The following is a 25,444-nucleotide window of genomic DNA, read 5'->3' on the forward strand; positions in this document are numbered from 1 at the left end:
TTTGACATAAAAAAATTACCAACGATTACGTTACTTCCTAATGCGAAATTTGAGCGCAGCAAATAAGCTGTTTCACCTTTTCGATAGATTGAGGCAAAGAAATCGAGCAACACATGTATGCGCTATCACAGAATTTTTTTTTTATTTTTCACACGTATTCGCAATTTCGGCTCGGGCGGTGCACATATACAGATCCGCCGCCACCGATCTGGCTCTCTGATTGCCACCGCACAGGGGTTGCATTGGAGGAGGAGCGACGAAAGGAATTAAGTTCGAGCCGGCGCTTTGACAACCGGAGACTCGCAGGAAGAGGAGGGAGGGGGGCGGCGTGTACACCCAGCGGCAAACGATGGGGGCAGAAGCGCGCGCAGCAAGCGGACAACACGATAAAGGGAGGAGGGAAGAGATAGCAGCGACTGACTGATGCCGCTGACGCCGATAGCGCTGGGGGGATGAAAGGGGGGCGGAGCTGGTTACGAGGCCGACGCCGACGACGACGCGAAACCCAGGAACGGACGCCAAAGAGCTGCGCTCTAAAAACTTGCGCATTTCGTATTTTTGTTTTAATACATTTCGTTGACGCATTCTTCTTACGGAAAAAGGGATTAAATAGTGGCCAAATAGGCCGCACTGTGTTTTTCTAAATTCTGCATGGTAAAAAACAGTTGCTACAAACAAAATAAAACGATTTCACATGGCAGAAATACAATCGCTCAATGAGTACATGTAACGGTCTAAAGTGCCGGAACAGCTCTATCATGCATTCGTACACACTGAGCAGATTTCGCAAAGTTTATATCGATACGGGCATCAAGAACAAATAGCAACACCTACATTCATCTGGCGTCTGAAGTCTAAACTGTCATGAATAATCACTCTGCAATGCCTCACTTAACCGCTTTCCTCCTGTGTATTCTTTTCTGTCCTTAGGACAACAAGCGTAAGTAGCGAGTTCCGCAAAGGACGTTCTCGTTTGAAATAAGTATTTCTTTGCAGTGTTGAACTTAGACAACGTTTTATACACCTCAGGTACAAAACAGACCGCAAATTCTTATATCGCAGTCAAAGGAGGAATTGGTGGCCAAATAAATATTGAAGCCAATGTCTTAACGCAAAGATCAATGATCAGTCAGTTTACATATTTACAAGTGAAGGAATCACTTAACCAGTCACACTCGGTAAAAAAAAATAATGATCTGTCGTTAACCAATCAGATGCTGTGACCAGATAGCATTTTCTGCAACACATCTGAGTCAATAGAAGAAATGGATCAACACAGAAAGCTGATGTAGTACTTACCACATATGTTAGTGTTCTGAGAAATGAAAGTGCGACTACACTGCGCGTGGATTTCTTAGCTGCACAGCACGGGAAGAAATCAAAGCCGCTGAGGCAAAACCATGAAAGCAATCCGATTCTGGCAGCGGAAATCAGCACTGCTTCTGGCCTACAGGAGCCTGAGAGTAGATTTCGTGATAAATATCAAAAACATATCTTTTACAAAAACAGTTTATCAAGAGTGAGAGTGGCACATTACGTCTGGTGCGATGCGACACCAGGCATGATTGGGCCAACAGGTCAGGTTCGGACTTTGCGAAATAAGGGAGTTCCTGTCGGAACCATGGGAGGTCCTTCCTTGTTAGCTGCAAAGCTCCAACAACTGTTTAAGAATATGAAAGCAGGCTATCGGGACACTACGTGACTACTGGTGTGTGCGGATGAACTCCTAACAGGTGCGCAAAATGAGGAAGAAGCGCACGGCATCTATCGCGAATCTAGAACCACCTTCGGGGTGACCTCTGTGCCATTGCTTAAACGGATGTCCAAAAGTAGGACATTAAATCAGTGGTTTGCGAGTGACGACTGCCAAAGCAAGGCACATGGCGTATCTGCAATGGATCTTAAAAGTGTTGCGGCTGCTATGGGATCCCAGCACCGGTAAACTCACGTTCACCCCACGCCACAGCAAGTCACCAGAAACTCTGCCTTAAAGACTGGAGCCAGACAAGCGGCGTTCGGAGACAGCGGTAGCGAGCCGAGATATTGAAGGCAGCCACTGCTTCCTCGCAACGCGCTATTCGACGCTTGGTGTCGCTGCATTTGAACCGGTCCCGACTTGCTAAAATCGAGGTCACATAAACACACAGCCGTCGAGATCGGGTGACCTTGCTTAACCAAACCCGCGATTCGACCCGAGGCTATCAGGTTCATGTAAGCAAGGCTACTCTATAACCCGCTTGGACAGCGAGTGTCATTCACCGTGGGGGCAAAGGCTGTGTTCTAACAGCCGTGACAAAGAAACTTGGAACGGGATAACATTTTACGCAAAGTGACGCAAAGTGAGTACGATAGTACGATCAAGTAAACAGGTCACTCTTCCGGTACTTGAGCTCATGGTGTGTCTCCTGGCGGCCAGACTGAGTCGATATCTGAAATATCGGAAGAAAGAAGAGCAATGAAAATTTCTTGAAACTGCAAGTTCCGCTGAACTTCCTTTAGACTCGGCACAGGGAGATAAATTAGCAACGATTTTCGAACAGACACCAAGCGCAATTATTTGTCCACAAAATTTTTTCTCGACAAAGTATAATAAAAACAAATTTGGTGCGTCAAATTTTACTGAAATGAAGAAAAATTTGACTAATATTCAAATCGGAGAAATTCTTTCCTCGCTTCCGACCGCAATACTTGCACATGCGGTGGTGAGCCAAGAGCCATTGTTCAATGCGTCGCGAATCGGTTCCCAATTAGTTGGCTGGTTTTTGAGGACAGGAAATGGCGCAGTAACTGTCTCACGTATCTCGGAGGACACCTGAACCGCGCCATAAGGGAAGGGTGGAAGGTGTTAGTGAATTAAGAAAGAGAGAAAGAGGTGCCATGGTGGAGGGCTCCCGAATAAATTGTACCAAACTGGGGATATTTAACGCGCACTGACATCGCACGGAACACGGGCGCCTTTTGCGTTTCCCCTCCACCGAAACGCAGCCGCCGCTGTCGGGTTCGACCCCGGGTAGCACGTAACATTGATTTTCGCAAGTGGCAGCGCTTACAAGCAGTTCTCTGCTAGGCGACCACATTCAAATGAGACTTAATGCTGTATATCGCGTGCGGCCAGGAAGTGTCGGCTCTGATCAGTGAGTTAGTTATTTCATTAATTTGTTTCATTTATTGATGCCCTCAGGGTGTAGACATTACAGAAGACAGTGGGTTAATGGAACAATTTCTATAAATACAGCAAAGATTTCACAATACAAGTAACAAATAACCTGAATGGTTTGGTTTAGCTTGGTTTATGGGGTTTAACGTCCCAAAGCGACTAAGGCTATGAGAGACGCTGTAGTGGAGGGCTCCGGAAATTTCTTTAACGTGCACTGACATCGCACAGTACACGGGCCTCTAGAATTTCTCCTCCAAAGAAATTCAACCGCCGCGGCCGGGATCGAACCCCCGTCTTCGGGTCAGCAGCCGAGCACCATAACCACTGAGCCACCGCGGCGGCCAAATAATGTGAATGTCAGGAATATAAGTGTAATAGTGTTATGTGTGCGGGCATACAGCAAGATGAATGATTACAAACTAAGAGACAGTTTCTCATTGTAATGTCACATGTCACAGTACACAGAGAAAATAAAAATACAAATGAAAGAAACATGGAAGTTGATTCGTTATACCGTACAAAACTTGCTAGTAACTATGTATTGCGTATGGATGACTGAAATAATGAAGGTTGGGTGATCATTGCAACGGAGGAGGGAAGGCGATTCGAGTCTACTGATTTGCGGTGAAGGAATGAATCGGAAAATGCTTTAGTTTGCATATAAATGTGCCAACTTTGTGAATGTGGTCGAAACGGGCGGACACATATGGAGGTGGAATCAGTAATTCATCATGCAGGATATCGTGGTAAAAGATCTTATGGAACAAAGAAGCCGTGCGAGATTACGTCCGGTTGCCAGTGAAAAGAGGTTTAGGTTAGATTTCATTGTAGACATGCTGGATGTGCGATTATAGTTAGAGAAGATGAAGCGATCTGCATTGTTTTGAATCATTTCAATCTGGGTAATCAAGATTTTGATACCTGGGTCCCAAATTGACGATCCATACTCGAGTTTTGAACGAACAAGTGTTTTATAGAAGAGACGCTTAGTGTCAGGAGGCGCTGCATGAAAGTTGCGTTTTAAGTATCCTCGCATGCGATCAGCTTTGCGGAAAATGCATTTGACATGAGTTTTCAGCTGAGGTTAGAAATGATATGAATGGCCAGATACTTATATGTCGCGAGAGATTCAACAGCAACATTGTTGAGGTGGTACGTAGGTAAGGCGCAAGTTGTTCGAGATATGCGCATGAATTTACCTTTCTTTACGTTAAGCGTCATTCGCCATGTTTTGCACCAGGAGGAATTATCAATATCCACTTGAATTGCCTGTATGTCGTCATCGGTTGTTATTTCGCGGTAACGAACACAGTCATCTGCAAATAAGTGCTAGGATGCGGTAACGCAGTTAGGTAGATCGTTAAGGAAGATTAAGAAAAGCAAGGGCCCGAGAACGGTTCCCTGCGGGACGCCGGAAAGAACGGGATGTCGACACGAGTTATTGCTGTTGGTAGTGACAAATTGTTGACAGCCGGTTAAAAAACATTCTAGCCGCCTTAGTACGTTAGTATCGAGCCCAATCATGCGCAGTTTTAGCAGTAAAAGCCGATGACAAACCTTTGCAAATGCCTTTGCGAAGTCTAAAAAGATGCAATCGGCGATAGAGCGACGATCAAGAATTGTATGTAACCTATGAGTAATTAAAAGAAGTTGCGTCTTGAATGCGTATGACTTGCGAAAACCATGTTGTGCACGGTGAAAAACTGAGTTTGATTATAAGATATCTACTATTTGTGAAAAAGCAGGTGTTCGAATACCTTACAGGGGATGCTATTAATTGAAATGGGGCGATTGTTTTAGGGCGAGTGCTTATTTCCAGATTTATGTGCTGGAACCACCTTCCCTGTCTTTCAATCCTCCGTCATCGTACCATTATCTAAGGACATCTGAGGTATGTGAGTGAGTGTTGGGGGATCTCTCGCCACGGCGAGTCCTTCGCGATAAATGGTATGCATCGGGGTCGAGCAGTCCATATGCCACTAATATATCGTCCCTCGTGCAAAATCTCGACGCATCCGTACCACGCAGCTGTCGGCGCAGGCCAGATGACGCCTCGTTTCTTTCGCAGTGCCCAGGACGAAGAAAGTTCCCGGCAGTACGCGGTCATCGCCCTGGTGCTGTGTCTGCTGCTGCTGCTCCTCGGGGTGCTGTCTTTCCTCAATTCTGGTGAGCGCGGACGCATCAGCACGGGCCTGCTTGGTAGTCTAGCTATGCGTGCAGGTTTCCCGCATTTTAGAGCGTTAGCTCTATTGGCCACGTTTCGAGCCTCTGAGCTACGCTGACTCCGCGGATAGAGTCCAAGATGGCGGCCTCCATAGCTACGACATTTTAGTCCAGTTGCTGCCATGGTAACCGAGGTGGTTACAAAATTTAATAATAGCAGGTGGCAGAGTGATGAGTAGCACCCAACTCGAAAGTAAATTATCTCGATCTGGTATATTTATTCCTGTCTGGTAACAGTTAAAGTCTGGCCACTTAGTACCGTTATTCTTGTATACTTTGTGGGCGAACCGTTTGCCGCACAATGTTCCGGATGGTGTACGATTCAGCGCCATTCCGTGTAGCATAAATTTACTAGTTATGTTAGAACCTGCCTTGCGGCAGGGATTACAACAGGCGACCTATGTACCCACAATTCCACGTCTTTACGAATCTTCACATGAGCATTGCGGCTCAACCGTTTGTCGCAGTGTGTTCAGGGTGGTGTCATACGTTTTATCGTTTTTTGTACCATAAATTTATGACTTACGTTAGAGCCTAGCAAAAGGCAGGAATTCGATACGGTTACCCGTGTTCAGTGTGTAAACGATCGATATTGGATCGCTGCCTCAGCGTCGGCCCAAATTTTTATCTTATGATATCAGGTCCAGAACATGCGACCAAAAAATTAGGCAAGGGAATCAAGCATCCAGTTGACTCTCGGTACGGAGATTTTTTTTTTTTACTCAAAATAATTTTTTTTGTGGGGGAGCGCATTAGGTGTCATGTATAACTATCTTATTTTTCAACCCTCTATATTCTGGATGGCAAACTGAGCTATATCATTTCAGCGGCGGACTACTGTAGCGCTTCAGTAAAGAGACCAACGGTCGCTACGCTAAACGTCGAACAGCCTGAGGGACAAGGGCGACCAAGCAAACAGATCTAACCTAGCTGGACATAACTCTTGTTTTGCCTTGTTGCGCAAGCACATTGCCTTATCTGAGACCGAAAAGACAAGCAAGCGAGCAGGCAGCGTGATCCCTCTGAGAACGGCCCTTTCGTTGAAAATTTATTTGCGTCCACGATTGTCTGTACAACGTTGTTCAGTGCCGTCCAAGCCAGAGGGTTTTCTTTTGAAAAGCATATTAGAGAAAATATAGTGAGCACGCAGCTACAAATCCCTTCTGGTGTGACGTTGAGACTTTTTTTCGCCCTCCGCAGATTTTAGAGCTCCCAGGATAGGCTAAATGCCTCACTGCAACAAACACTGTTGTCTGAGAATTGTGACCAACATCTGAAATTCCGTACTCTCACAAACGGGAAAAGAGTAATCTGAATGCGTAGGCACCCTGATCATGCATGCGTGCCATTACGGTGTCCTCCACCCCTTCCCCCCCCCCCCCCCCCCCCCCCCTTCAGTATTTTCAGCGGGGGCGGTTGGTGTTGTCCTTGCCAGAGTGCATGTGGTGTTCGCTGAGGAGATCGTTCTAACGCTTTACCATCCCTCCTGGCGCGGATGGTAGGGCTCGGGTGCGGCTGTTGAGTCGAAACACTCTAAAGATGGTCACAAGCTGATATCCAAGGTGAATCAGCATGTGTGAAAGTCGAATTTGTCTCTGCTGCACGGTATACGGACGGAGCTGCTAGAATTCGGGAGGTTAATACATGGGCCAATTTATTCTATGAAACTCGATAGTGGTCCAAACTTCGCCGAAAGGGGACACTTCAAAGCTGGTGATTTTCCGAGCGTAGTTTGAGTGCTCTGTGTTGTGCAGAAGGATATTTTTTATATATAGTTCTACCGGCTGCCTCGCTAGACATTCCAAGCAGCAAGTCCGAAGTTGGGTGCAAGAGAAGTGGGATCTTTTCTATGATGGCCAGCAGTTGGGCATCCAGATATGTGGATGCGTTGTCGTGTGAATTTCAGCATGCACTCGGGCCTTCACAAAAAGCTGTCGTGCTTAGCTTGCAATTGCAGGCGACGTCCGTGCAGTAAGTAGTACTTTGGACAGGTGCCGGGTTGGTTGAATTTAGGCGGTTACCTTCAAAGGCTTTCAAGCATCCATGGTTTTTTCAGAACGACCGTGATACTTCGCCTTTTGGAAATGAACGAGTGAAGGAAATTTATGATAATCTTGGACCGCGAACTCATACAAGCAGTACGAGCAAGTGGTGGTTCCTGTTCTGGCAGCATGCCTTAACAGCGTGCTTGCAGAGCTCAGACTCACTCAGAGAAGTGGTGCTGAAGAGAAATGCGAAAACACGCATATCATATAATGGCTTGGGTGTGGCTTCTCACTTGATAGTCTCGTGACGCGCGCTTTCCATGTTGCAGCACCGCCGGAGCCGGAAGACGACGGCGGAGATGGCACAGAAAATCCGATTTACGCCGTTGTGGACACGCCGAAAGGAACGAAGCCCACCCGCTCTACCCCGACGAGTGCAAGTAAGTATAAAGAAACGCGCAGGTCTCCAGGATTTATGTCTCCGCCGTAAAATTGCACGACTGTCACTTTTTCATAAACTTTATCATCATCCATCACTCATAACGACTTTTTTTCTTTGCCTACTTCGATTTTTGACCGCCGCGATCATCCCTTTAAAGTTAGACGTTTCACGTGCAGGACATTTATCTATGCGCATTCATTCTTACCACGCACAATATCTGACTGGAACACTCTGCCTTCACATATCGCAACCACCACTGATCCTGATAAATATTTTAAACTTATATCTTCAATAACTACTGCTTAACTCTTCGCATACATTGTTATTTTATTTGTTCATGGCTTCCTTTTTTGCAGGGTTTGTTACTAAAAAGATTAATTGTATTAGTGTTCTGTTTGTATCATTTTAATAATGCAGTAATCTTCGTTCTTTGCCTCGCCGCCATTCTTTTGATTCTTTTGCTTACTTATTTCATCCAGTGTGTCTTATTTGTGCTTTTGTTGTTTGTTTTATATTTGTGGTTTTTTTTTATTCTGTTCAATTGCCTGTGCCCCCCCCCCTATGTAATACCCTCTCGAGGGCCTTTAGGGGTATTCTGTATAAATATAAATAAATAAATATAAATAAAACCGACCAGCGCCCACGGCGATGCTTTCCACACTCACTGCATTCAGTGCCCGAAGCACATAGACTTGATTCTACGCCGGGGCTCCCATCATGCACTGATTCGCACGTGTAAAAAAAAAGTAGTAAATGAGCAGTCGCTCGACATGGGAGAAACTGTGCGTCCTTATAGATTAGGTTTAGGCTTATGGGGATTTAACGTCCCAAAACGACTCAGGCTAAGAGGGACGCCGTAGAAAAAAGGTGCGGAAATTTCTGCCACTTGGGGTTCTGTAACGTGCACTGACATCGCACAGTACACGGGCCTCTAGAATTACGCCACGTCTATGACCGAGATGTTGTGGTTCCATTCACATTACGAAATATCGCCTAGTGACAATGTTTTCGAAATGGAAGCTGAGCACCATTCCACTCAATATTCGTTTTCAAAAGTACAATAAAGAGCACTACTAAGTCAGGCTACAACAAGAGGTTATCATAATGCATTAATCTTTTCATACCAAACAATAGTGGACAAAAGTATTCTGCACACGAAAGAAGCTTGTAAACTGGCCAGAAAGAAGTTATCATACCAGGCACTAGAACAACTTTGTCTGTGCATTGCGCAGCACAACTGATGTTTCACTAACACACGCTTGTGCAGCTCTTCTGACAAAACGCCTCTAATATTTCTTGACTGTTTTTGATTACTTTCATGTAGGACTCTCACACCTCAAAAACGCGGTTTACGATCAGTGCAAGCAATGCAATGGTCACCAAGGTGCATGCCCTCCTTACTGGCCCGGTTTTTTTAGTGCTCCCTGAGACGGTCATTGACGCAAAGCCCCGTCTGTCCAATTTTCCATCTCCCACAGTAAGGGAGGATCTCGTATATGACGTATGTGGCCCACTCAAAGAAAAGCTTTCAATGGATCTTTTGACACTGCGGCTTTTTGCGTTCTCAAGCTCACAAGAAGGCTCAGCTGAGAACTTATTTCGGGGGCTCAAAACACCATTAGCACGTTGTACTAACTGACCACCTTTTTCAGGCTTCGGACGACCTTATGCATTATGGTAGTACTTGCGGCCTCAATTTTCCCTCCAGTGTCTTCGCAGCATTCATGCATGCGCAGGGCTTCATTTTATTCCCAAGTGTTTCTGCTACTGTCACAACGACCGATGCAGGGAAGCCAGCTGAAAACTGGCTCCCGAGTTGGTGATCACAACTTGCTTGAGTGAAGCTCGGTACTTGCAAAAATGCTGCGAAGCTCCTCGAAGGTAAACCGAGGCCAGAAGTGGTGCCATGCATGCACAAGGTCATCCACATCCTGAAAAAGGTGGCTAATTGTCTCAGCTTGCCGATGGTGTTTTCAGCCTCCCTTCCCCCCAGAATCTTGTTCATTTGAGTGGCCGCATTACTCGCGAATACAAGAAGCAGGGCTGTCAAATGAAGAAAGAAAACAGTTTCATTGATTGTACGACTGACGTCGTGTGCGAGATCCCCCTGCCCTGTGGCAGATCGTACTTCGGCCAGACGGGGCGTTACGTCAGGAACCGTCTCACGGGGTACGCAAAAGAATGTAGGATGGCACGCACTTTTGCATTGCTCACACCACTTGGTATGTAAACTGCATTTCTCTGCCGTGGAAATCTTAAACAAAAGCAATATATATATATATATATATATATATATATATATATATATATATATATATATATATATATATATATATATATATATATATATATATATATATATATATATATATATATATATATATATATATATATATATATATATATATAGATATAGATATATATATATATATATATATAGCGAAGTATACGCTTCGATAAAGGAAACATATTTATTCGACTCGACGTTTCGATCGGAAGACCGATCTTCTTCAGGAGAGATTTTTCATTGTTAATGCATCCCCTTTTATAGGGGTGGGCACAGAACAGGTAAGCGGGTGTGCTCACCTTGTGGTCACGCGAATGCCACACAATTTCTTTTTTTCATTTTTTCCTTTTTAATTTTACTATGTAAGCTTACATGTTTTTTACATTCCTTCCAATACTTCCCCTCAACTGGGCGCGGGGGGCATTATTGCTGGGTGCGAAGAAAAAGCACTACTTTAAAGTTTTGCTTTTACCTATTTCATTTTTTTTCGAGGTTTCTTCCTTGCTCTTTTCATTTTCTCGTTTCTTTTTTTTCTGTTGTCTGCTCGCTCTGTTGGAGGGTCAGATTTTATTTTTTTTATTTTATATTTTTTTTTGCCCTCGCGGCCAGGAGAAGGAACAAGTTTTCGCATTTTTCTACGAAAGTTGTTGCACGGCCACGCACCTGTCGATCACCTCCGAGCTGGACACGCCTGTCATAAGCAAGCCTGTGGTGCTTAACAAAGCAGAGGCCGCATCTGGACGTTGTATTTTCTTACTGATTACCTGTTCCTCGCACTCTCTCTCTTTTTTTTTGTGTGTGTGTGGGTCGCACTGCCTCCAATGAATTTTTATGCGGATTTTTCTGCTATGTGCTTTGTGATTCCCACTTACCTGTTCTGTGCCCACCCCTAAAAAGGGGATGCATTAACAATGAAAAATCACTCTTTAACGAAGCGTATACTTCGCTATATATTCTTGTAAGCAGCCAAGTACTTCATGATTTCGCAACATATATATATATTTATATATATATATATATATATATATATATATATATATATATATATATATATATATATATATATAAGAAGATCGGTCTTCCGATCGAAACGTCGAGTTGAATAAATATGTTTCCTTTAACGAAGCGTATACTTCGCTATATATTTTTATAAGCAGTCTAGTACTTCACGTTTTCGCAACCTATATATATATATATATATATATATATATATATGTGTTGCGAAATCATGAAGTACTTGGCTGCTTACAAGAACATATAGCGAAGTATACGCTTCGTTAAAGAGTGATTTTTCATTGTTAATAACATATTCCCTAATATTCTCCATTGATCAACACCAAAAAATAAATCAATAAAAACTCCCCTGTGTTCTTTGGTTTATGCGGCTGTTTGCTTCGCTCATATATATATATATATATATATATATATGAGCGAAGCAAACAGCCGCCGCATAAACCAAAGAACACAGGGGAGTTTTTATTGATTTATTTTTTGGTGTTCATCAATGGAGAATATTAGGGAATATGTTATCGCTTAAAAATAATTTATTCGAAAAGCAAAATAAAAAACAACCACATCCCGCTAGTGGGATCCGAACCCACGACCTCTGAATTACGCGTCCGGTGCTCTACCAACTGAGCTACGGCGACGGCTTTTTTTTTGTCTTTATTGCCTGTTTTGACAGATTACAACAGATCATAAACAGATCTTCTGTGCTGCACTCTCAAACAACAAGAGCGGACATGTGTTTCACTCGCTTGAGAAAATCAAAACTGTTTCAGAAAACAGAGCTCTCCCATCAACTCCATAACTACATCTCCAAAACATAGCTCCTTGTACACTTCACGTAGCTTAAATATGTTTTCTTTGAAGTAATCGCGGACAGAACACGCTTCTTCATCACAGTGTCGTACAGCCATCCTGCTTCGCCAAATACTGTGCAGGCCAAGCAGGAAAATTACATCATATTTATAAAGATCCGGCTTAACGTCCAGGAATCGTATCCCATACGGCGTCAAGGGTAAATCTTTCTTTATTGTACGCTGGAGCACATCCAAAAAGAGCAGCGCATCCGAGCAATCAATAAAGACGCGTTCTATTGACTCTGGTTTATGACACAACAAGCAGTCAGCACCCCATGGTAGAAACAATCCCTTCTCCTCCATCCATGTTTTAACCGGCAACGTCCCAGTGTGTAACTTGAAGAAAAATGTCTTCACATCCGCTGGCACCACCATTTTTCGAGCTACGGCGACGGCTGTCAGATCTTCTGCGTTCGGGGGTGTTTTTTTTTTTACAAGTGACCTAATCTTGAGAGCGTTCACCAGCGCCACCCACGTTCATAAGCGGCAAACGTAGTACGTACTGAGTTAGCGCTGGTGTGACGTGGAACGTCATCGAACGGCGAGGGTGGGAGCGGTTCGAGAACCCACTTATGCTTCCTATGGCATCAAGGTTGCCAGAAACGAGGCCCTCGCTGAGCAATTAAGCAGACAAGGAATGGGCAATGAGGGGCTCGTTATACATATTAGACAAGCAAACAGGCACAGAAACAGAGGGACACAGGGGAGTTTTTATTGATTTATTTTGTGGTGATGATCAATGGAGAACATCACTGAATATGTTATCGCTTTAAGATAATTGATTCGAAAAGCTGAAGAAAAAACGACCACATACGCCGGTGCGAACCGAATCCAAGAATTCCGAATTACGCGTCCGGTGCTCTAATATATTGCCACCGTCCGAACCAATCAGTGGTGCCGCACCGCGGTCTAAGCTGGGACTTGCCAAGCCTTGGGCATTCGAGGTTCTCGGAGATCGTCTTCTTCCTCACACGAGCTGCCTGCTGGCTGGCACACCCACCTCGTCTAATTAGAACCTGGTCTGTTTCTTCAGCCGTTTGTCGGTGACATATCTGGTGGAAGTGCTGGGTAGCGTCCCATGTACTCTGACTGCGAGGACACTCTTAACGCCTGTCATCCACGCGTGGACTAACACCCGTCCACAAGGCGAGCCGCTGCCTGCGAGGCCTACAACTGGAGTTCGGCCAACTGACAGCGCCGTTAAGAGCAATGACATCAACCCTGGCTAGCCAGACAAGTGCGCATTCCGGGAATGCTCCAGCTTTTACCGAGTGGCCGGTTTCAATGAATGGGACGGTGAGCGCAAATTGCGCAACGTCTTCTTTGCGCTGCAGGACTCGGCCAAAACATGGTTCGAGAACCACGAAGCTTCCTTTACCACCTGGGAGGCTTTTCGTCGAGTACTGCGAGCTACCTTTACCACCAGCAAAAGGAAAGAAAAGGCTGAAATCGCCCTGCACTCGAGGTCCCAGCAGTCATACGATGGCGTCGCGATGTTCATCGAGGACATGACGCGACTGTTCAATCGGGCCGACCCTGCTATGCCAGAGGCCAAGAAGGTGCGCCACTTAATGCGCGGCGTAAAAGAACAGCTATTTGCCGGAATGGTCCGTGACCCGCCAAGAACAGTGGCCGACTTCACTAGGGAGGCAACGAGTATCGAGCGCTCTCTGCAAGAACGGGGCGCGCACTACGGACGTGAGGCTACTGTAGCAGCCGCTTCCCAGTACACGCCTACGTCGCTGCCCGCCCAGGAGCTTCGGGAGCTTGTAAGAAGCGTTGTGCGTGAGGAATTGGCGAAACTTCGTTTCGAAGCTCCACAGGCCAGTGTCTTTGCCGTAACGGACGCGGTCCGTGACGAAATCCAACGAGCTGTACAGCCGCCCCCAGCTCCACACCCGGCGCCCTCTGTTATGACGTACAATGAGGCACTACGAAGGCCTGGGCCAGCGATGCAAGCCTTTTCTCCTGTCGTTCCCACGCCAGTGCCATCTCTGCAGTACCCAAGCGCAGCAGTGCCATCTGTGCCGCAGGAGTAGAGGCCTCCCATGAGCAAAGCACACGTGTGGCGTGCCCCAAACAATTGGCCGCTCAGTTACTACTGCGGGAAGCCCGGCCATATCCTCCGTCACTGCTCCTACCGCAGAATGGGCTTAAGGGGGTTTTCGCCTGACGCACCTCGACCGCGCTACGGTGAAAGACCACGGGATATCGAGCTGTACCTGGCTGATAACGTGCAGTCTTCGACCCCGCAGCGGCGCCAGTCCCGATCGCCATCCCCAAGGCGGTTCTCTTCGCCCGGCCGCCAGTCGTCCTCTGGCCAGCTCAGAGTTGCGTCCAAACTTCGGGAAAACGGAAGACGGCGTCCTCCGGGGGTAGGGCCGCCGCTACTGAACCGTGTCAAGAGCCTCCATCCGAAGATTCGCTGCGACGCTCCGACCGACGACGACCTGACCCGACGACCTCAACGACGAGCTGCGACCGACTGGTTTCTGCAGAAATTCCGGTATCCGCCGGCAACCACGCCGTTACCGCACTAGTGGATACCGGCGCCGATTTTCTGTAATGAGCAGTCGGTTGGCCACGGCCCTGAGGAAGGTTGTGACCCCTTGGTCGGGGCCACAGATCCGGACAGTTGGTGGTCACGTCGTAACTCCGATCGGTGTCTGCACTTCGCCAATCCAGATCCTCGGAGTTACTTTCCCTGGTTGCTTTGTCGTGTTACCCGAGTGCTCCAAGGACCTCATACTCAGTTTAGATTTTCTTCAGGAGTACTGTGCCGTTATCAATCTGCAGGAGCTAATCGTGTCGTTTTTCCACCCAAGGCCCTGTTGACGACAATACCGAGCCACGCAGGGCTAAGCTATGCGTCTGTGACGACCAGGTACTGAGCCCGCCAAGAGCCAGCATGTTTGTTACCGTAGAGTGCGATAACAGCCCCAGCACTCGTGGCATCGCTGAAACCAACATCTCTCTGCTCCTTGGTCGGCAAGTCTGTGTAGCTCGCGGAATTATTGAATTGAACAGTGGGCGAACCGAACTTCTGGTGACCAATTTTGGTTCTGAACCTCAGTGCTTGCCTGGCAAAACAGCTGTTGCGTATTTCGAAGAACTTAGTGAATTCTCGGGACAGCACGCGTTGTCCGAAATCCCGGCATCAGTGGAGGCACGGCAAACTCCCATAGAAACCGACGTGAAACCGAACCTCCCATTTGATCAGAAACGCTGCCTGCAGAGCATTATCGAATCTTTCCGCGACTGTTTCGCCTCGACCTACAAAGTTAGGCAGACTGCACTCACAAAGCAACGCATTATAGTTGACGCAAACCAGCGACCGTTATGCCAGCCGCCTTATCGAATATCTTCGGAGAAATGTGATGCCATTCGTCGACAAGTTCAAGAAATGCTCCAGGACGACGTGATACAGCCGTCGACGAGCCCATGGGCATCAACCTGTTGTTCTAGTGGCGAAGAAGGATGGAACCCTACGATTCTGTGTTGATTACAGGCGTCTAAACAAAGTCACCAAAAAAGACGTTTATCTTCTGCCCCGCACTCATGACTCCCTGGACCGGCTACGCTACGCCACGTACTTCTCGTCACTAGATTTACGCAGTGGCTATTGGCAAATCGAGGTGGACGAACGAGACCGGGAAAAGACCGCCTTCATTACACCGGATGGTTAGTACGAATGCGGGTGCCCCCTTTCGGCCTGTGCTCGGCTCCCGCCACCTTCCAGAGAATGATGGACACCGTGCTTGCCGATCTAAAATGGCAGTCCTGCCTCGTCTACCTGAATGATGTTGTCATCTTTTCCGCCACATTCGAAGACCACCTGAGGCGCCTGCGGGCTGTGTTCGCCGCAATTCGTTCGGCCGGTCTTTCCCTCAATCCCGAGAAGTGTCACTTCGCCTTCCAGGAGCTGAAGTTTCTGGGTCACATCGCGAGCGCTAAGGGAGTTAGCCCTGACCCCGATAAGACAGCCGATGTCGCTGCTTTTCTCGTGCCAACCCATAAGCGAAGTGTGCGCCGCTTTCTGGGTCTCTGCGCCTATTATCGGCGTTTCGTGGAGAACTTCTCTCAGATCGCTGAGCCCCTCATCCGCCTCACGAAAGATGCCGAAACGTTCGTCTGGGACCAGGAGCAACAGGCCTTCGAAGACCTCCGCACTCGTCTCCAACGGTCGCCCATCTTGGCCACTTCGACGAGTCAGCCGACACTGAACTGCACACAGACGCCAGCGACATCGGCCTCGGTGCGGTGCTTGTGCAGTGCCAGGATGATCTCGAACGCGTCATCGCATACGGAAGCCGCCCCTTGTCACGCTCGGAGGCGAACTATTCCACCACTGAAAAAGAATGCCTGGCAATTGTGTGGGCAGTGACCAAATTACGCCCATGTTTATACGGCCGCCCATTTAGAGTCGTCAGTGATCACCATCCGCTATGTTGGCTGGCGAACCTGAAAGATCCCTCGGGGCGGCTTGCACGCTGGAGCCTTCGTCTTCAAGAGTTCGATGTCACCATCGTTTATAAGTCCGGTAGGAAGCACAGTGATGCCGACTGTCTGTCTCGTGCTCGTGTCAAGGACGACCTAGCTGATCCCGACGCCGATTCTGTGTTTCTCGACACCATCTCCACTTCGGTCCTCACTTCACACCAAAGAGACGACAGTGAACTACGGCCTCTCATTGAGTATCTTGAAGGAAGCGCAAAATCGCCCCCGCGAATCTTTTCACGTGGTCTGTCGTCATTCTGTTTGCGCGATGGCGTTCTATATAAGACAAACTACCGCCTGACGGAAGCTGTCTATCTGCTCGTCGTACCTGCGGCCTTGCGCGACGAAGTCCTGCAGGCGTGCCATGGTGACCCATCTTCGGGTCACCTGGGTTTTTCTCCCACTTTAGCGCGGATACGCCAAAAGTATTCCATGACTATAGCGCAATGAATGGGACAAGAAGAAGGACACAGGCAGAGACACAACACGCTGTGTTGTGTCTCTGCCTGTGTCCTTCTTCTTGTCCCGTTCGTTGCGCTGTAGTCATTGAATATCAGAACCAACTCGCCCAGCAACTTACCTTGCCAAAAGTACTACTGGCCCAGGGTTGCTGCAGTTGTACAGCGTTACGTCCGAACTTGCCGGGAGTGCCAACGTCGCAAGACGCCGCCGACTAAGTCAGGAGGACCACTACAGCCTATTGATGCGCCGCAATTCCCCTTCCACCAAGTGGGCATGGACTTACTCGGCCCCTTTCCGGAGTCCTCGCTGGGTAACCGCTACATTGCGGTCGCCACCGACTACCTCAGCCGGTACTGTGAAGCTAAACCTCTCCCTCGCGGTACCGCTGATGAAATCGCGAACTTTTTCGTTCAAAACATTGTGCTTCTTCATGGTGCCCCCCTCGTCGTTGTAACTGACAGGTGAACGGCGTTGACCTCGGCCCTCATACTGGAGGTTATGCGCTTCACGGCACGAGTCACCGAAAAACAACCGCTTACCACCCTCAAACGAACGGACTCACCGAACGGCTCAACAAGACGATCGCCGACATGATCTCCATGTATGTTGACGCAGACCACCGGAACTGGGACGCCATACTCCCGTACATCACATTCGCCTATAACACTGCATTACAAGAAACGACGCGTTTCACTACGTTTCGTTTAGTGTATGGTCGCGAAGCCACCACCATGCTGGACGCAATGTTGCTTCCGACGAGTGCTACCTCATCTGTTGTGGGTGCTGACCACTTCGTTCGTCACGCCGAAGCCGCCCGCCAACTCGCTCGACTGCGCATCCGGCACCAGCAAACCCAGGACGCACGCCGCTATAACCTCCGCCCCAGAGCTGTTAGTTACCAGCCCGGCAAACATGTCTAGGTTTGGAGCCCAATCCGCATGCGTGGAGGCTCCGAAAAGCTCTTGCGCCGGTATTTCGGCCCCTACAAGGTAATCCGCCATATCAGTGAGGTGAACTATGAAGTTCTTCCCCAAGGAACAGTTCGCTCCTCCAGACGGCCGATCTCCGAAGTCGTCCATGTCGCACGAATGAAGCCGTGCCACGCCCACTAGCGCTCCAGGCGTGTCTACAGCTGAAGCCGGACACATGCAGCGCCCCTCTTCTTCCTGCTGCCCACTGCTGCGGCACCGAGTCGGTGCCTTTCAGAGAGGGGGAGCAATGCCACCGTCCGAACCAATCAGTGGCGCCGCACCTCGGCCGAACTGTTCAAGCTGGGACTTGCCAAGCCTTGGGCATTCGAGGTGCTCGGGGATCGTCTTCTTCTAAAGAAACACTCTAAAGAAGGTCATATGCTAATCTACAAGGTGAATCAGCATGTGTGAAAGTCGAATATCCCTGCGCCGCGTGGTATACGGACGTAGCTGCTAGAATTCGGCAGCTCATTGGCCAGTTTAATCTGTGAAACAATATAGTGGTCCAAACTTCGCCAAATGGTGACACTTCAAAACTGGTGATTTTCCAAGCGTAGTTTGAGTGCTTTGTGTTGTGCAGACGGATGTTTTTTATATATACAGTTCTACCGGCTGCCTCGCTCGCCATTCGAAGCAGCAAGTCCGAAGTCGGGTGCAAGAGAAGCGGGATGGTTTCTATGATGGCCAGCTGTTGGGCATGCAGATTTGTGGATGCGTTGTCGTGAGAATTTCAGCATGCACTCGTGCCTTCTCAAAAAGTTGTCGTGCTTAGTTTGCAATTGCAGGCGACGTCCGCGCAGTACGTAGTAGTTTGGACAGGTGCCGGGTTGGTTGAATTTAGGCGGTTACCTTTAAAGGCTTTCAAGCATCCATGGTTTTTTCAGAACGACCATGATACTTCGCCTTTTGGAAGTGAACGAGTGAAAGAAATGTATGACAATCTTGGAGCGCGAACTCATGCAAGCAGTACGAGCAAGTAGTGGTTCCTGTTCTGGCAGCATGCCTTAGCAGCATCCTCGCAAAGCTCAGGCTCACTCAGAGAAGTGGAGCTGAAGGGAAATGCTAAAACACGCGTATCATATAATAGGTTGGGTGCGGTTTGTCATTTGATAGTCTCGTGACGCGCGCTTTCCGTGTTGCAGCACCGCCGGAGGGGAAAGATAACGGTGGAGATGGCACACAAAATCCCATTTACACCAATCTGACCACGCCGAAGAAAACGAAGCCCACCCCCACCACCGCGACGAGTACAAGTACGTATAGCCGGCGCACCACTCTGGCCACGACGAAGAAAACGAAGCCCACCACCACAACCACGACGAGTACAAGTACGTATAACCAGTGGGCGCCCACGGCGATGCCTACCACACTCACTGCATTCAGTTTCCGAAGCACATAGACTTGATTCTGAGGCGAGGGTCCCATCATGCACTGATTCGCGTGTGTGAAAAAAAGTAGTAAATGAGCAGCCGCTCGCCATGGGAGAAACTGTGCGTCCTTGTAGATTAGGTTTAGGCTTATGGGGATTTAACGTCCCAAAACGACTCAGCTAAGAGGGACGCCGTAGAAAAAAGGTGCGGAAATTTCTGCCATCTGGGGTTCTTTAATGTGCACTGACATCGCACAGTACCCGAGCCTCTAGAATTTCGCCACCTCTATTGCCGACATGACGTGGTTCCTTTCACATTACGAAATTTCGCCTAGAGACAATGTTCTCGAATGCACGCTGAGCATCATTCCACTCAATTTTTATTTTCAAAAGTACACTAAACGGCACTACTAAGCCAGGCTACAATGAGAGGTTATCATAGTGCATTAATATTGTCATACCTAACAATTGTGGACAAAAGCATTCTGAACAGGAAAGAAGCCTGTAAACTGGCCAGCAAGAAGTTATACCGTGCGGTAGAAAAAACTTTGTCTGTACATAGTACAGCACAACTGATGTGTCACTAAAAATGCCTTCAATACTTCTTGAGCTGTTTTTTATTACTTTCGTTTTATTACTTTTTATTAGTTTCGCATTCAATGGATCTTTTGCCTATGCGGATTTTTCTGTTCTCAAGCCTACAAGAAGGCTCAGCTGACAAATTACCTCGGGGGCTCAAAACACTATTGGCACGTTGAACCAACTGGCCACCTTATGCAATATGGTACCACTTGCATCCTCTATTTTCTCTCCAAGATCTTCGCAGCATTCATGCATGCACAGGGCTTCATTTTATTCCCAAATGTTTCTGCTACTGTCACAATGACCGATGCAGGGAAGCCAGCTGAAAACAGACTCCCCAGTTGGGGTTCACAACTTGCTTGAGTGAAGCTCGTTACTTCCAAAAATGCTGCGAAGGCCCTGGAAGGTAAACCGAGGCCAGAAGTGGTGCCATACGGGCGCAAGGTCGTCCACATCCTGAAAAAGGTGGCTAATTGTCTCAGCGTGCCGATGGTGTTTTATGCCTCCCTTCCCCCCAGAATCTTGTTCATTTGAGTGGCCGCATTACTCGCGAATTCAAGAGGCAGGGCTGTCAAAAGGAGAATGAAAACCGTTTCGTTGATTGTGCGACTGACGTCGTGTGCGAGATCTCATTGCCCTGTGGCATGTCGTACATCGGCTAGACGGGGCGTTGCGTCGGGAACCGTCTCACGGAGCACGCAAATAAATGTGGTATGGCACGCACTTTTACATTGCTCGCACCACTTTGCATGTAAACTGCGTTTCTGTGCGGTGAAAAGTTTAGCAAAAGCAACCAGCAACCGCGCTTAAAACATTGGAGATGTTTATTACCAGAAAAACGGAAGAAGATTCTGATAGTGGAAGTTGAATTGGGATGAACAATGCAAAGATGAAGTTTCTTTCGAGCCTGGTATTATAACTTCCTGCTTGCCAGTTTACAAGACGGCCTCTGGATATATATATCTATGTCAGAGAGAATATCTGCCGCCGGAGAATCCAAGGAACACAGGGGAGTTTTTAATTATTTATTTTGTGGTGTTGATCAATGGAAAATATTAGTGAATATGTTATCGCTTAAAGATAACTGATTCGAAAAGCAAAAGAAAAGACAAGCACATGCCGCCGGTGGGAACCGAACCCACGACCTCCGAAATACGCGTCCGGTGCTGTACCAACTGAGCTACTGCGACGGCTGTCAGATGTTCAGCTTTGGGGGGTATTTTTTTTACAAGTGACCTAACCTTGAGAGTGTTCATCAGCGCCACCCACTTTCATAAGCGGCGAACGTAGTACGTACTGAGTTACCGCTGGTGTGACGTGGAACGTCATCGAACCGCGAGGGTGGAAGCTGTGTGAGAACCTACTTATGCTTCCTGTGGCATCATGACTGCCAGAACCAAGGCCCTCGGTAATCAATTAAGCAGACAAGAGCAGGAGAATGAGGGGCTCATTAAACATTTGAGAGAAGCAAACAGCCACAGAAAGCAAGGGACACAGGGGAGTTTTTGCTTATTTATTTTGTGGTGATGATTAATGGAGAATATTACTGAATATGTTATCGCTTAAAGGTAATTGATTCGAAAAGGAGCAGAAAAAACAGCTATATGCGCCCGTGGGAACCGAACCTACGACCTGCGAATTACGCGTCCGATGCTCTATTATATATATGACTCGATGTTTCGATTGGAGGACCGAGCCTTTTCAAGAGTGATTTTTCTTCGCTAGGGTTTCCCCTTTTAAAGGTGTTGCACACTGAATACGCGAGCGAGAAACGGATGGAGAGTACAGAAATAAATAGGTAGAACTAAAAAATAGTACTAAAAATAAAGAAATATTCATGGATAGCAAAAAGAGGGGTGAGACCCGCACGAAAAAATGCAGACTGAGCGGAACATTGAAGGAGTGGGACAATATAGCATCCAGATGCGACCTCTGCTTTGTTAAGCACTACAGGCTTGCTTATTGACAGGCGGGTCGAGCTGATGTGAGATGGTTGACAGGTTGCGTGGCCTACAGCAACCTTAGTGGAAAAATGCGGGAACATGTCGGTCCTTCTTGCCGCAAAGTCAAAGGGTAAAAGAATGTTGACTCAACAAGAGAGGGGGCTGGTGAGAAAAAAAAAAGAATCCCTAAAGTAGTGTTTTTTTCTCTCCATTCAGCAATAGTGCACCCGCCGCTGGTCAAACCCTTTGGGGTGGACTGTGAGTCAGAGCGAACAAAAAACAAAGGGGAGGTACCGGAAGAAATCTTCAATCCGGTACCAACAGGTGCACTCCTTCTGGTACCTCTCCTCCGTTAATTCCCCCTCTCTCTTTGTTGTTGTATCTTGCACGTTTTTCCTGCTAGGAACATGCATGTTGTACCGTCGGTTGTGCTTCTGGTACTGCGACAGGTGTAGGATTGTAGGGGCCTAGACAGCGGAGTCACTTCTCTCCTTTTGCCCCGGCACTTTAGTAGTGGTGCAATGTATTTGCAACAATTTCTATAAACTCAGACTCAATTTAACTGTCACCTGAACGGTGGACAGTTTGCTCAAAATCCAGTGGGCAGATTGTGATGAAAACCACAATGTCCCTTGACCGGGATAGCCCACCTAGGTTGCCGCAGAGGCCGGTTACTTCGGCCACTCCGGCTGCCAGGCTTCAAATGGTGGCGAACGTCGACGCGGAGCATTTTTTTCCGGCATGAGGGTAATAACGCTCTCGATATCTCGATATAAAAATAAAAGTACGCGCAAAGCCGGCATTTAAATATTTCTGAAGTTATATGCGGACTTGGGTATAACCTATTTACTAAGCATTATGAACGCTTACGTTGCTTGTAAAAAACAAATACCTTTCTCTCTCGATATAACCCACTCAACTTTGTGGTGTTGTCAGCTCCTGATAATAAAGAATGGTTTGTGGCACTCTTTCCTTAACGTTGAAACAAGTCCGCAATAATATAAAGCGTCATATGTCGAATGTCAAGGCTACTATATTTCAGCCGGCAGGACGAAGGTCTCATTGAAATGTTCCGCGAGGAATCTGAAAAGCAATACAATCCGCACCTGCTCGCAAAGGGCATTGTGTTTGATCTGCCATATTAAGGACTGCAGAAACTTGCAGCGGCTGGGCTTCATGCTGTAACCTCAGAGTTGTTCTAGAGTGAAGCCTACTCTCTCTCTCTCTCTCTCTCTCTCTGTGTACCACCATTTTGGTCGGCTAAGCTAGTTATACACGCAGGTTTAAGATAAAACGCGTTGGCTTTGCTCTTATATAAGCACAGAGACTGTAATGAAGAGTGCTGTTTGTTCTAGTTTTAATATGAGTCGCGGCGGATGAAGTACTGCCAGCATGCGTTTCGTCAGGTTTTCACTATTTTTTGTGAATATATCCTCCTGAGTATGAATATACTCAGGAGGATATATTACTCCTGAGTATGAACATACCCGAAATTTTTCAGGGACTTTTTTTAAAAGAACAGTGCGTTCGTTATAAGAGTAAAAACGGTGCTCAAGCGGCACAGGGACAAAGCGTAACACAAAGAGAACTTTGCTTTGTCAAGTTTTATCGTTAAAAACATTAAGCACACAAAGACTGCGCTTTGTCGCGAATAGTGCGCAGTAAGACCAGTCTTATGCAACCAAGATTGATTACCGTATGCACGCGTGTAAGGGCCGCTTCCTTCTCCAATACTCCAGGCATAAACTTAACAAAAATGATGGTGAGGAAAATTCTTTCCACAGTGTAAAATATTCTTCGAACGCCACCACACGCGATGAGCTACTGGACTTCGACACCTATACCTGCGTCAGTCGGTACGACCGTCCTGACGACGCTTCGTTCTGTTCAGACATAGTCTGGCGCTGATAACACCAGAGACTTCGCCATTTGTGCTGCAGTGCCTCAGATATGCTAGGTGTTGGTCCAGATAGGAATAAAATCTCACCTTGACGATCGCTTGCGGCTTAAAGACCGGAAAGAGGTGAACCCATCTCCGAGCCCTGCTTTTTGCACCCACGTCCAGCCCACCTGCGCACCGGGCTTATTGGCGATTTTCGCGAGATAGACGCCTCCTGCGGCTGCGGCGCGAAGTAGTGTAAGAAGGGCCGACGCGCTGAATCATGCCGTTTGCTTCATAACGTTGGTGGTTCGACGGCACACTCAAACGTGCCAGCGTTTTGCTGTAAACATCTATCTTAGGAGCCCACTATATGCATGGTGGCATGCTGATGAGATAGAAGAGGCGGTAAATGCCGTTGCGCCAGTGTTCTGGTGCCACAAATGCAACCTGGGCATGGAGAAGGGAATGAATACGTGACGTGTACCAGGCGCATGCAGTACCGTGGCACCGCAGTTCTTATGAAACACCGGGCCTCTATTTCTAAAAAAAGTCATTGCCCTGGATTATATGCGAGTAGATAAGACTACGTCGTGCTGTCTACGACCAAAGCGTGCAAAGTGAAGGATTATGCGTGACAGCACGAATCGCATTCGCATTACTTGGTTTGTAGCTCGCATCTGCGCTAACGACTTTCCCTTGAATTTGACTCATTAGGCGGGACAGACAGACGAAATAAAATGCCCTTTTTCGAGCCGAGCGCTTTTCTTTTCAGGGCGCATTGTCGCCGAAGCGCGGCATCGTTTTGGTTTAAAACCACTCTCTTCTCTATGCTTCCGAGGTGCACATACAAAATGCGATATTGAAAGATTTAACCTCCGGACTATCCCGGAGGTTCAGTCTTTCTTGATCGCATCTTGTATGGGCACCTCGGAAGGATAGAGAAAAGAAGCAGAAAAAGAAATCACATGAATATCCACGACTAGAGGTCGAACCCACTGCGGCGCGATCAGATCAGCTTCAAGGGAGGCTGCGTGAGACCACTAGGCTATCGCCGCTTTTTATATTTTTAAACATGGTATTTCTTACAGTGAAGCAATGTTCTTTGTTTAATATATCCACACCCGACCAAATCTTTAAACGGCGAGATTTTTGCATCCCTAATTGCTACTTTTAAAAATCTTCTCTCTACTAAACCCCTAACATATACGCGTATGCTGTAATTTGACGCGTGTGGGCCTTTCAGTGGCTTATTTTTTTTTTTCAATATTATGCTTGAGTGCAGCAGTTCTCTGATTGGATAAAATTTATAAGAAATCTACATCGTCTGCAGCTACGAAGTGCCAAAATAAGCGGCACATGCAGCGACGATTCTGGTTCATCTCTCTTCCTCCTCTGCGCAAATTACCTCTCGTCCCATGCTAGACAAGTCGTTTACACAGAGTAAGCACGATTGCGCCGCCATAACAGTTGCTACGTATCCCGCTTGTTTTGGCTCTTCCTAAATGGAGACGACGAATATTACTCAAGATTACTCGTAATTGTCATTTGATCAGGCAATTACTCCGCTCAAGCATAAATGAAAAAAAATAGACCACCAAATGTCACCACACACGTCAAATTACAACACTAATATGCTAGTCGTTTAGCCGAGAGAAGCCTTTTACAAGGTGCAATAAGTGTTGCAAATATCATCCAGTTAAAGATTTGACAGAGTATAGAAATCATGAAGAAAACAATCGCAAATCAACACAACGCATAAAACGACGCACCTAAAACAAGCAC

At 47.2% G+C, this 25,444-nt stretch overlaps 1 protein-coding gene across 1 annotated transcript in view; it reads left to right on the forward strand.

Moving 5' to 3' along the window:
- LOC149337682 (uncharacterized) overlaps positions 1 to 25,444 on the forward strand; it is an 83,309-nt gene that overhangs the window by 27,333 nt on the left and 30,532 nt on the right. The window contains exons 2-4 of the mRNA XM_089554488.1: positions 5,186 to 5,323; positions 7,695 to 7,805; positions 19,029 to 19,214. Of these exons, the coding sequence (XP_089410614.1) occupies positions 5,186 to 5,323; positions 7,695 to 7,805; positions 19,029 to 19,214 (435 nt within the window). The remainder of the gene's footprint in view (positions 1 to 5,185; positions 5,324 to 7,694; positions 7,806 to 19,028; positions 19,215 to 25,444) is intronic.

This window comes from Amblyomma mixtum, chromosome 7, assembly GCF_055824585.1.
Source record: "Amblyomma mixtum isolate Tamu chromosome 7, ASM5582458v1, whole genome shotgun sequence".
In the NCBI taxonomy this organism is placed as follows: Eukaryota; Metazoa; Arthropoda; class Arachnida; order Ixodida; family Ixodidae; genus Amblyomma; species Amblyomma mixtum.